The 12,893-nt window shown below is 37.0% G+C and overlaps 1 protein-coding gene across 1 annotated transcript in view; it reads left to right on the top strand.

The window, feature by feature from the left end:
* Positions 1-335: 335 nt before the first annotated feature.
* Positions 336-12,893, top strand: part of LOC136845672 (boophilin-G2-like) — a 20,679-nt gene continuing 8,121 nt past the window's right edge. The window contains exons 1-3 of the mRNA XM_067115851.1: positions 336-717; positions 3,354-3,501; positions 7,490-7,617. Coding sequence (XP_066971952.1) covers positions 639-717; positions 3,354-3,501; positions 7,490-7,617 — 355 coding nt within the window. The 5' untranslated portion in view covers positions 336-638. The remainder of the gene's footprint in view (positions 718-3,353; positions 3,502-7,489; positions 7,618-12,893) is intronic.

Raw genomic sequence — 12,893 nt, 5'->3', positions numbered from 1 at the left:
AACGCTAACTTGGCGGCGCATTGGTGAAAGGTTGTGATTAATGATGTCAAGAAAAGAAAAGGATTTCATCTGGATGGGTCTAGTTAAGATGGCAAGTGACTTACCGTGAGCTGAGAATGTTGGTCTAGTTGGAACACCAAAACGAAAGTTTAACATAAACGTTTTGCTGACACAGGGGAAACCCAGCAACGATGCGAAGACATATAAATAAAAACAAAAGAAAAAACATTGAGGGAAGGATGAAAACAAGAGCGAGCGAGCGGTGGAGAGAGAGAGAAAGGGAGAGAAGGAGAGAGAGAGAGAAAATAAAAGGTCGGGTTAGCAGCGTCGAAGCCACAGTTGCAAGGTGTGAGTCGGAAAGAACGCGCCCCTGACAACAATCATCTCCTGAGAAAATCTCTCGCCAAACTCTTTTTTTATTTCGTTTTTTTTCTACTCTGGCATACTCTTTCTCCCTACCTTTCTGCTGCTACCTCCCTCCCTCCACCCTCTCACGTCCTCAATCCAGCAGTAGCAGGAGCTAGAGAGAGAGAGGGAAGAGAGAAAGAGCAAGAGAGAGCATTACGAAGGAGTTGTCTAAGGTCCGTTGTGGACGCCGAAGTCCAAAGAGTGTTCGTCAAAGTACGAAAGTGTTTGCCATGGAAATTTACCTCGTGTTGATGTCTGCTGCTGCCGCCGTTTCTTTAGCCTCGGCGTTTCGGGGGAATGCTATCACAGGTAAGAGGAATGATTTTAACCGGTATGTTAACATTTTCTATCTTCCTCTTCTTCTTCTTCTTCTTCTATATTTTTTAATTTGTCGTCAGGGTTTCACCTTTCCCTTCCATTCTCTTCAGCTTCGTAGTGTCACTGTGCTGCCTTGGGAAAGGTGCTTTCGTTTATATATACATACATACATACATATATATATATATATATATATATATAAACCTTGTCTATAATAAGTATCACACGAATGTCCAAGATGAAACGTTACTCTAGGCAACTTCTTCTTCAAGTTCATCGCTACGTGAATCTATTTCCCGCTTTCACATACTGGTATCTCGGTCGAGTGAAAGAGCGTCTTATCATAAATCTTCGTTGTCACTCGCACAGTGACAAAATCAAATTAATATATATGTATATATATATATATATATATATATATATATATATATATATATATATATATATATATATATATATATATATATATATATATATATATATATATATATATATATATATATATATATATATATATATATATATATATATATTATAATCTAGAAGTGTGATTTTTCATCCTAATATTGGGATTTGTTTTACCTTCTTTATTATATTGGAATATAGTATTTTGCCAGCCTCTGCTGGTAATTAGGGGACCCTGGTAATTGTAGTAATGAAAATACTTGAATGACTTTCGCTGTGAGGTAACTATGATAATCGTATTAAAAGACTTTTATTATTATTATTATCATTATTATTATTATTATTATTATTATTATTATTATTATTATTAGGGCCTCAGCTGGAAAAGCAAATCATCACAGAAAAGAAATTAAGATAAAAATAAGATAAACATCAAAGTAGAATAAATAAAAGAAACAGCAAATGAAAAAAAAAAAAAAACTTCATTCTCGTCTTTCAGTGTAACTGTTTCCTCCTCTCTCTCCTAGAGCTGGTTTGAGCATCCGAGCGTTAAGGTCACGTGAGGTCAGATTTCTCTGCCTGACCTTGATGGCTGATCGAGCGAGGTCATGACCTTTGAGACAATTAATTGATTTCAGTACATCTGATTTTTTTTTTTAAGCATTCAGGCTTTTTTTTTTTTTTGTTTCGGATGTTGATTGAAAATTCCTGATTTAAAAAAAATTGTCACTCAGGAAAAAGGTCGATTCGATTTTTTTTTTACTTTTTATTTTTGTTGCAACAGACGAGATCTATAGAAAATGGCAATTTGGTCATAATTCGAGAAGTGATGCGTGATATACTCTTTGCTTTTTCATTCTGTATTTGTCGAGAGCGCAGCGGGAATACGAAATTCTTATGATGATAATTTATTATTATTATTATTATTATTATTATTATTATTATTATTATTATTATTATTGAAAACAATAGCTTTTCCCACGGCATTTAATTTGTATAGAGTGTTCTCTATTATTATTATTATTATTATTATTATTATTATTATTATTATTATTATTATTATTATTGGAAACAACAGGGCTTTCCACGACATTTAAATTGTATAGTCTTCTCTATTATTATTATTATTATTATTATTATTATTATTATTATTATTATTATTATTATTAAGAAGTTGGACAAAAACACTGAATCCCATTTCAGAGTCGCTTTTTTTGTCATGCTTCTTTAAATGACTTTCAGATTAATACTTGTCATGTCTCTTATTAAAACTCCTGAATTGCTTTTTTGTCGCGTTTCTCATACAGCCTGACTTTATTATTATTATTTAATCATCGAAAAATTACTTTTTATAAATGTGAAGAGCGCTGATCAAGATTTCGTTATGCTTCTCATTTAATGTGGATTTGTGGATTTCTTTTTGTCATGTTTCTCATTAATCAAGTTTTTTGTCATGATTCTCATTTAATTCTTTTGTCATGTTTCTCATTAATTAATCTTTTTGACATGTTTCTCATTTAATCTTTTTGTTATGTTTCTCACTTAATCCGGACTTACGGATTTCTTTTTGTAATGTTTCTCATTTAATTTAGGCTTGCGGGTTTATTTTTGTCATGATTCTCATTCAACATTTTTTCACGTTTCTCTTTTAATCTGTACTTGAGGATTTTGTTTTTGTCATGTTTCTCGTTTCATCTTATTGTCATGATTCTCATTTAATCTTTTTGTCATGTTTCTCATTTAATCCTTTTGTCATGTTTCTCATTTTATCTTTTTGTCATGCTTCTCATTTAATCTCTTTGTCATGATTCTCATTTAATCTCTTTGTCATGTTTCTCATTGAATCCTTTTGAAATGTTTCTCATTTAATCTTTTAGTCACGATTCTCATTTAATTCTTTTGTCTTGATTCTCATTTAATCTTTTTGTCATGTTTCTCATTTAATCTTTTGGTCATGTTTCTCATTTAATCTTTTGGTCATGTTTCACGTTTAATCCTTTTGTCATGTTTCTCATTTAATCTTTTTGTCGTGTTTCTCATTTAATCTTTTTGTCATGATTCTCATTTAATCTTTTTGTCATGTTTCTCATTTAATCTTTTTGTCATGTTTCTCATTTAATCTTTTTGTCATGTTTCGCATTTGATATAGAGTATAATATTATCATTTTTTTGTTGATAATAATGATAATAATAATAATAATAATACCCATATATATACCCAGCCGAGGTCACCAGCGACGCCGGGGTTGACTGCCGGGGCCCCGCCGACGTAGGGACATGCGAAGGGCAGGAGGAGGCGTGGTACTACGTCCACGAGGACGACAGATGCGCCTTCTTCGTCTACTCCGGCTGCGGGGGAAATGGAAACAGGTCAGTCGAAAAATGAGGTCACTTATTGAAAGGTAACTGATGAATCAGAGGGGCGGTTACCAGTTACTGAACAATTCCTGATAACTTACATGTTTCCCTCAGGTAATGGCAGGAAACAGGTCAGTCGAAAAATGAGGTCACTTATTGAAAGGTAACCGATGAATCAGAGAGGCTTTACCAGTTATTGAACAATTCCTGATAACTTACCTGTTTCCTTCAGGTAATGGAACAAAACAGGTCAGTCGAAAAAATTAAATAAGTTTTAGAAGGATTATTAATGAGTTGGAGAAGAGGCTGTTGCCAGCTATCCAATAATATTTGGTAACTTCCCTGTTTCCTTGACCAGGTAATGGAAACAGTTAAGTCAAGAGATATAGGAATTTGTCAAGTATTATTATGTACTAGAGGAGGCTATTACTAGGCAATGGCTAGTCAAAAATTATAGAGAATTATTAAATATGGTAGAAGTCGAAAATGACAATAGATAAATAAAAATTATCAAAAAATTGTTGAAATTCAGAAATTACTATTTGGTAATGGCGACAGGCAAGCCAAATAATTTAAGGACTTGAAACAACCATGAGCCCTTAACTAGCCCAGACCCGTAGAACACAAGAAAAACAGTGGGTGAGACTAAAACAAGTAAAAATGAGCTGAAGTTTCTTCGGTGCAATCGAGTTTTCTGTACAGCGTATAATGCTGTGTGAAACTCTCAGCCACGGCCCATGAAAATCTCAGCAGTGGCCCATGAAACTCTCAGCCGCGGTCTATGAAACTCTCAGCTGCGGTCCATGAAACTCTCAGCCAAGGCCCATGAAACTCTCAGCTGCTGCCCATGAAACTCTCAGCCGCTGCCCATGAAACTCTCAGCAGCGGCACATGAAAATTTCAGCCACATTCCGGTGGTGGCCTGTGTTGTTGGTACCTATAGCAGTTCCAGACGCACGGACATGACTAACTGTAACCTTAAATAAAATAAAAACTACTGAGGCTAGAGGGCTGCACTTTGGTATATTTGATAATTGGAGGGTGGGTGATCAATATACCAATTTGCAGCCCTCTAGCCCTAGTGGTTTTTGCGATCTGAGGGCGGACAGCAAAAGTGCTGACAGAAAAAAGTGTGGACGGACAGACAATAGTTTTCTTATACAGAAAACTAAAAGTGTGGGGTTTAATGACCCGGGAACACAGGAAAAGAAAGAGAAGTTCGAAATTCGGTTACAGGGAGAAAGAAACCCACTGAACGGAGCAAGAAAAGTACTTCAACAAAATTAATCAATTTTATTTTTTTTTTATTGTGACGCCAAATCATAGTAATGAATCAGTCGATCTTGAGTTAATATCTTTAAGTATTTTATGTTTGAAAAAGTTAATCCAAGAATGTTATATACTGCAATCGAAATAAAAGTATGGTGTATTAACCTTGTGCTCTTTCTCTCTCTCTCTCTCTCTCTCTCTCTTCTCTCTCTCTCTCTCTCTCTCTCTCTCATTTTTGGCAGTACATTCATAAGGTATATTTAACAAATCTTCCAGATAAAATTGCTCTCTCTCTCTCTCTCTCTCTCTCTCTCTCTCTCTCTCTCTCTCTTATATTTGCAATATATTTCCTTAACTTAAAATTGTTTGTAACTTTAAAACTGCTAGAGAAAAACAAACTAAAAAAAGGCAGTCAACAAAATATACCTTTCGGTCGCCAAGATTCTAGTTGGAATGGAATACAACGCCCCCAAGGAGGCATTTTCCCCTAAAAGGGCATTTTGTTTTGTCCAAAAGTGGCATTTAGTTTTTCCCGAGAGGCGTTTTTTCGCCTAAAAAGGGACATTTATCTATCCCCGAGGGGCGTTTTTTCCCTAAAGGGGACCATTTATTTTTCCAAGAGAGGCGTTTTTCCACTAATGGGAATTTTATTTTCCCCAGGCGTTTTCTCCCCAAAAGGGAGTTTGTTTTTCCTGAAAGGCAAATTTATTTTTCCCCGAGAGGCATTTTTTCCCCAAAAAGGTGCATTTATTTTTCCCCGAGAGGCGTCTTTTACCCTAAAGGACCATTCATTTTTCCCCGAGAGGCGTTTTTTCCCTAAAGGACCATTTATTTTTCCACGAGAGGCGTTTTCTCCGTAAAAGGGGAATTTTATTTTTCCCCGAGAAACAGTTTCCCCCTAAAACGGGAATTTTATTTTTTCTCGAGAGGCGTTTTTCCCCTAAAAGGGAATTTTATTTTTCCCCGAGAGGCATTTTCTCCCTAAAAGGGGAATTTTATTTTTCCCGAGAGGCGTTTTTCCCCTAAAAGGGGAATTTTTTTTTTCCTCCTAAAAGGGCGATTTTATTTTTCCCGAACCGGTCGCTGTCGCTATCTCCAAGGGTATGTATCAGGCGCAGAGAACGTGAACAGGAAGAAGAAGTTGCTGGTAGATTTTTTTTTTTTCAAAGAGAGGAGGAAAACATTCTCGTTTGACAGGAGTTGACTCAAAGGTCCTAAATTAGTAAGATAACCACTGGTCTGACTGCTAGTCACTGACCTCTGATCAGTGAGTAATCATGAGGAATTATGATAATGCTTTTTTGATGCTAGTCGGTCTCTCTCTCTCTCTCTCTCTCTCTCTCTCTCTCTCTCTCTCTCATCTTTATCATGTTGGAATTGCTCATATTCTAACTAGAAATATATACATTAAAAGATCATTTCTCTCTCTCTCTCTCTCTCTCTCTCTCTCTCTCTCTCTCTCTCTCTCTCTCTCTCTCTTTCATCTTTATTACGATGGAACTGCTCTTATTTTAAAAGATATAGATAATATAAAAGATAATTTCTCTCTCTCTCTCTCTCTCTCTCTCTCTCTCTCTCTCTCTCTCTCTCTCCAGGTGGTATGAGTTCTCTATTTTTCACCAATATGTGGTAATAAGCGTTCTCTCTCTCTCTCTCTCTCTCTCTCTCTCTCTCTCTCTCTCTCTCTCTCTCTCTCTCTCTCGTGGGAATTATCCTCATTTTGACAAGAAGTAGATCCATTCAAAGAAAATTTATCTCTCTCTGTCTGTCTCATCGTTTATTAAGCAACTTCCCTTTATTGATACAAAATCAACCAATAAATTGATAATTAATATAACACAGACAAAAAAATCATAAAAAGTCTGTCAGCCATGTTATCTGTCTATGTCTGTCCCGGTATGTGTCCTGTCTGTCTGTCTGTATCCCTCCTTTCATCATTATAGCATTATATTATCATTATATCATTATATCATTATATCTCTGAAAGTGCAGTGATGGAGCAAATAATGTCTTTTCAGCCTTCACTTGCCTTTATTTTATTTTACCTTATTTTCGTATTTATCTGCATAATTTCCCTCTACGTTTTATTGCTCTTTATTTATTGATGTTTGCGTCTATTTTATTCACATGCATTTATATAACTTTATTCACATCTGTTTATATATTTTTCATGTTCGTTTCACTTTCCTTCGCCTCTATTCTGGTTTCGTTCTGGTTCTGTTCACGTTCGTTTAAATTTATTTGCTTCAATGCTCCACTTGATTTCATTTAGAATTATGACCCCTTTTTTTTTTGTATCGATTTTTCCATCTGGTTTTAGACGCGATTCTTTATCCATATTCAAAGATACTGATCCTCTGATTGAATTTATATTCATCTCCCTTCTATTTACCCTTTGATTTATTCCATATTCAATTGTCTTCTATTGGTGTTTATTTCCCTTCTGAATTTCTTCGTGATCGTCAACCAAATTCAAGTCTATTTACCCTCTCATTGATTACGTATTCACGTCCCTTCTGTTTGTGTCTATTTCCCTTCCGATTGTCCTTGATTCCTTATCCAGATCCAAGTATATTTACCATTTATTTCACCTCATATTCTATTGGCTTGTATTTCCCGCCTCAATTTCTTCATGATCATCATCCAAATTCAAATCTACTGTTTCCCCCTGATTGCTCACGTATTCATGCCCCTTCTGCACTTCTGTAGGCGTCTATTTCCTGACCAACAGATTCACAAGCAAAGGAAACTGCGAAGCAGCCTGCATGAACATCCCGCGGTGCCCAGAGAGCGATTGCCCGGAGTCCTGCACGAAGACGAAGGATGCAGAAGGATGCGACGTTTGCGCGTGCACTAAAGGTACGACTTGACCAAAAATAATACAATTCAGTTTATTGATTTGCTTGTGCAGTTTGGCTTCGCAACGATTGCAGATATCGAGGAGGGAGGTTTGGCAATTCTAGCCATCATAAATCTTGTAAAAAATTGAATTTGAGGACACAGACACAGCATAATCTTAGGACTGTAACTTGAGAGCAGTAGAGGTACGACTTGACCAAAAGCAATACGACTCGATTGATTGATTTGCTTGGACAGTGTTGCTTCGCAATGACTGCGCCTATATAGAAGGGAAGTTTGGTACTTATAGTGATCAGAAATAAAAAAAAAAATTGAATTCGAGGACACAAACACAGCATAATCTTAGGCCTACACTTTCGAGTTATAAAAGGTACGACTTGACCAATAAAAATACAAATCGATTGATTGATTTACTTGTATAATTTGGCTTCGCAATGACTGCCGTTATCGAGGAGGGAAGTTTGATACTTCTAGTGATCATAAATTTTTTAAATAAAGTGAATTTGAAGACACAGACAAGGGGTAATCTTAGGCCTGTAACTTGAGAGCACTAAAGAAAGGTACGGCTTGACCAAACAACACAACTCGATTGATTGATTGGTTGTGCAATTTGGACTCGCAACGACTGCTGCTATCTAGCAGGAACGTTCAGTACCTCTAGTTATAATAAATATTTTTAAAAAGTGAAGAAATATTCACTAAAGGCGCGACTGACTAAATGATCTGGACAAAGACAGCAAAATCTTAGGCCTATAACTTGCGTGCCCTAAAGGTACGACTTGGCCCCCCAAAAAACAGACTCGATTGATTGATTTCCTTGTGAAATGTGGCTTTGCACCCATGCTGCTATTGACAAGTGAAATCTGGTACTTCTAGTTATCATAACTCTTTAAAAAATTAGAAGAGATATTTACCAATGGGGCGATATTTTAGGGTCAAGTTGTGGCTTAAGGTGATATTTTGATTTGTGAAATTTTGCTGCTGATAAGACTCTCTCTCTCTCTCTCTCTCTCTCTCTCTCTCTCTCTCTCTCTCTCTCTCTCTCTCTCTCTCTATATATATATATATATATATATATATATATATATATATATATATATATATATATATATATATCCTTCATACAATAATGGAAAATTGAGATCACATTGGTAGCAAAACTGATGTCGCATTGATAAGGGTTATAAAGATAAATTATCTGACTCCCAGATGGTAAGTTTATCATCAAGCCCACGCCCACGCCCACGCCTCCAGAGACGACTGACATGTGGGCGTCACATCTCTCTATAATAAAATGCCATCGTGGAACTGCTCATTATGCAACAGGCAGACTTGGTTAGCGATCTGGAATGTAAAAATGTTTGCCTTAACCCAAACTGGCTTTCAATAACTTCTGATTGCAGAGAGAGAGAGAGAGAGAGGGAGAGAGAGAGAATGTTTGCGTAAGTGCCTATATGCGTTTGTGAGTGAGTGTGTGCGTGAGAGAGAGAGAGAGAGTGGGGATATGCGTGTGTCACGTAGAGAGAGAGACTGTTTCTGTCATATATGTTTGTGTGTGTGTGTGTGGGAGAGAGTGAGAGAGAGACTGTTTATGTCATACATGTTTGTCTGTGAGAGAGAGAGAGAGAGAGAGAGAGAGAGAGAGAGAGAGAGAGAGAATGTGTGTGTGTGAGTGAGTGAGGATATGCGTGTGTCACATTAGAGGGAGGAGAGAGAGAGAGAGACTGTTTATGTCAAACACATTTGTGTGTGTGTGAGAGAGAGAATATGTGTGTGTGAGAGAGTGAGAGAGAGAGAGAGATAGAGAGTGAGGATATCTGTGTGTCACGTAGAGAGAGGGAGACTGTTTGTTTATGTCATACATGTTTGCGTGAGAGAGAGAGAGAGAGAGAGAGAGAGAGAGAGAGAGAGAGAGAGAGATGATATGTGAGAGAGAGAGAGAGAGAGAGAGAGAGAGAGAGAGAGAGAGAAAGAGAATATGCGTGTGTGTGTGTGTGTGTGTGTGTGTGAGAGAGAGAGAGAGAGAGAGAGAGAGAGAGAGAGAGAATCAGAAAATGAGCTCCACCACCAGCAGGTAACACGATGTGAACGACCTGGTCAGAATGGAGGCAGGGACACACCACTACCTGGTATTTGGTCCTTTTACCTCTGGTCGTTTCCTCATTTCCCCAGTACCTGGGTGATGATGATAGTGATATGGTGATAATGATGATGCGGTAGGATCATGCACCCTGGGGCACCTTCAGGTAATTCTTAGGGCGATGGGGTTCCTTCAGATCAAGAAAAGGTGAAGGAGGGACTTGGGTGATTGTTTTAGGAAAATCAGAAACACACAAGATAAAGAAAAATCGCAGCAAATCGACAATAAATGAAGAGAATATGAATATGCATAAGAGAAGTGTGAAAATAATATTTTAGATAAGAACAAGAATGTCAATGAGATGCAGATTGGGAATTCCACTCCTGCCGTTCTCAGAGACACACTTTCACTCGTGTTTTATTTTAATATTTTTTTTTTCTTTTAGTTTTCAGTCTCCGAAAGATTGATTAGCGCACTTGCTTGCTCATGCTTGTTCAATAAGATCACACGCTGGATCACCTCTCGTTAGGCTGTCGAATGCGCTTAGGAACTGGTTTGACGAACGGTATTTTTCTTGTTGACACATCTTGGTGTTAAACTTCAGTATTTAATGCGTATGTGGCGCCACAGACTGAACTGCAGCAATAGAGCTACATTATCTTGATATTAGTTACGTCAGAGATTGAAGTGAAGTTGGAATATTTCATTATACATTACGTTATACTGGAAAACCTCGGTTACCTTTTCACTGCTGACGTCAAAGACTTACTGCGTGGGACTTCCTCATACGGCACGCCGTGACGTCACAGGCTCTCAGATACAGGTGGAAAGCTTTGCGAGCTTCTGATTGTTGACAATGCAGATTCACATTCAAAAGGGAAGCTCGAATACATGATACGTTCTGACGTCATAGATTAATATACATAAACGAAATTTCGTTATCTAATGCGCTTTCACGTCATCACTGTCTCAAGGAAAAACTGTTTCATGTTTTTCTAAACTTAATTTTGGTACAAAAAGCAAATGACGGTTGAACCCACGTTCTTAGTTTCAGTTACCGAGGTATTTGAAGTATTACAAATGTAAAAACGTAATTTAAAATGATACGTTGCTTGCAGGGTGTTAAGGGCCGCTCCCTGAGCAAAAGCCCTTGCTTGGCATAAGGCCATCGTTAATCTACAACAACAATAATACGTGTGACAGTTTGGTATACTTTGTGAAGTCTGCCAAGTTTTGCCATTTCATGTTACTGTAAGCAACGTATTTCTTGACAAACCTAAAAAACTTGAATCTCAGAGTTCCTTTCTTTGGCTCTCTCACCCCCAACAATCCCCCATCAGTTCCCTCCAACACTCCAACACACACACGCACACACAAACACAACCCAAATCGAATTTAAGCACTTAAGCACACCAGTCCAAAATAAGTATTTAATACTGTTCGTCCTACAAGTTTCTTAAGACAATCCTCCAACAACCGGTCTCCATCAGTTCCCTCCAACCCTCCAACACACAAACATACAGTCAGCTCCCTCCAACACAAACACACAAACACAACCCAAATCGAATTTAATTACGTACACACACCAATCCCTGAATACCGTTCGCCCTCCAACAACCAGTCTTCACCAGTTGCCTCCAACACACACAAACACGCACACACATACACACACACACACATACACACACGCAACTCTTTCTAGTAGCGTCCCGCCGTTACTTTCTCTCCTGACGCCAGAAAATAGCGGAATTGAGGAAGAAGAAGAAGACGAAGAAGAATGCTTTGCCTGGGAGACCCCAAAACCGGGCTTCGCCGATCGATACCCTCCATCCAATTCGGCAACCGCTGTTGCTACCAGGTTAGACAGAGTACGGGTGACATGCAAAACGGAAAAAACAGAAAATAGTATGTATATATATATATATATATATATATATATATATATATATATATATATATATATATATATATATATATATATATATAATATAAAAAAAAAAAATAAATACGTGTTATTTATGAGTGAATAAAGAAACAGATTTGTACTGAACGAATTAACGAATGTATATTATATTTACTTTCATATAAAACACACAAAAGATAATGTTTGAATTTATTTTTATATTCTTTTTTTGTTATTTATCTACCTCCATAAATAGAAGTAAATAAGCACGTGTTAGTTGTAAGTGAATAAAAACGGATTTATCATCTAAGGAATTAATAGACATAAAGAATGGACGAATTAGCGTATTAATGGACTAAAGGCTTCTAAGAAATTGTTCACACACAAAACTTTTTCATTTTACACTTCAGTTTCAATGTTCAGGTTTTATCAGATTATGAATGTACTTGTCAGTACAACTATAGGTCTGTCGTATCAGGAACTACTACTTTTTTTTTTTTATGCGTTGCATGTGGATGGAAGTCACAGTTTGCCCGTAAAAAGTGAGATAACTTGTTTTTAAGACCTCGGATTCCTGGATCGTCTCAAAATGGATCTTCGTCTTCAGATGCAAATTTCTTATAAGAATTTAGGAATATCACAGGCTTTTGTAAATCAATTGCGGTCAATATGGACAAGTTAAGTTTAAAATTTTCTTCATATTTCATACCCATTTCAGTTTTCTGTATTAGTTTTCTGTAAAAGAAAACTATTGTGCCGGCTTTGTCTATCCGTCCGCACTTTATTCTGTCCTCACTTTTTCTGTCCGCCCTCAGATCTTAAAAGCTACTGAGGCTAGAGGGCTGCAAATTGATATGTTGATCGTCCACCCTCCAATCATCAAACATACCAAATTGCAGCCCTCTAGCCTCAATGGTTTTTATTTCATTTAAGGTTAAGTTAGCCATAATCGTACTTCTGGCAACGATATAGGATAGGCCACCACCGGGCCATGGTTAAAGTTTCATGGGCCTCGGCTCATACAGCATTATACCGAGACCACTGAAAGATAGATATATTTTTGGTGGCCTTGATTACACGATGTACAGAAAACTTGATTGCGCAGAAGAAACGCCCATTTTTTACTTGCTATATAGAGAAAAGACATCACTGCTTTAAAGCATTCAGTTAAAAATAATGAAATCTTTAAAAATCGTAGGTACAATCAATGGATAAGAAGTGCCTTTGAATTTGTTTATATTTCAAATCCATTTCATTCATCGAGATGACAGAACTGTTTTACCCCTGTCTCAA

This window comes from Macrobrachium rosenbergii, chromosome 1, assembly GCF_040412425.1.
Source record: "Macrobrachium rosenbergii isolate ZJJX-2024 chromosome 1, ASM4041242v1, whole genome shotgun sequence".
Classification (NCBI taxonomy): Eukaryota; Metazoa; Arthropoda; class Malacostraca; order Decapoda; family Palaemonidae; genus Macrobrachium; species Macrobrachium rosenbergii.
The sequence above is the reverse complement of the archived record's forward strand: the minus strand, read 5'-3'. Positions and strand labels throughout refer to the sequence as shown.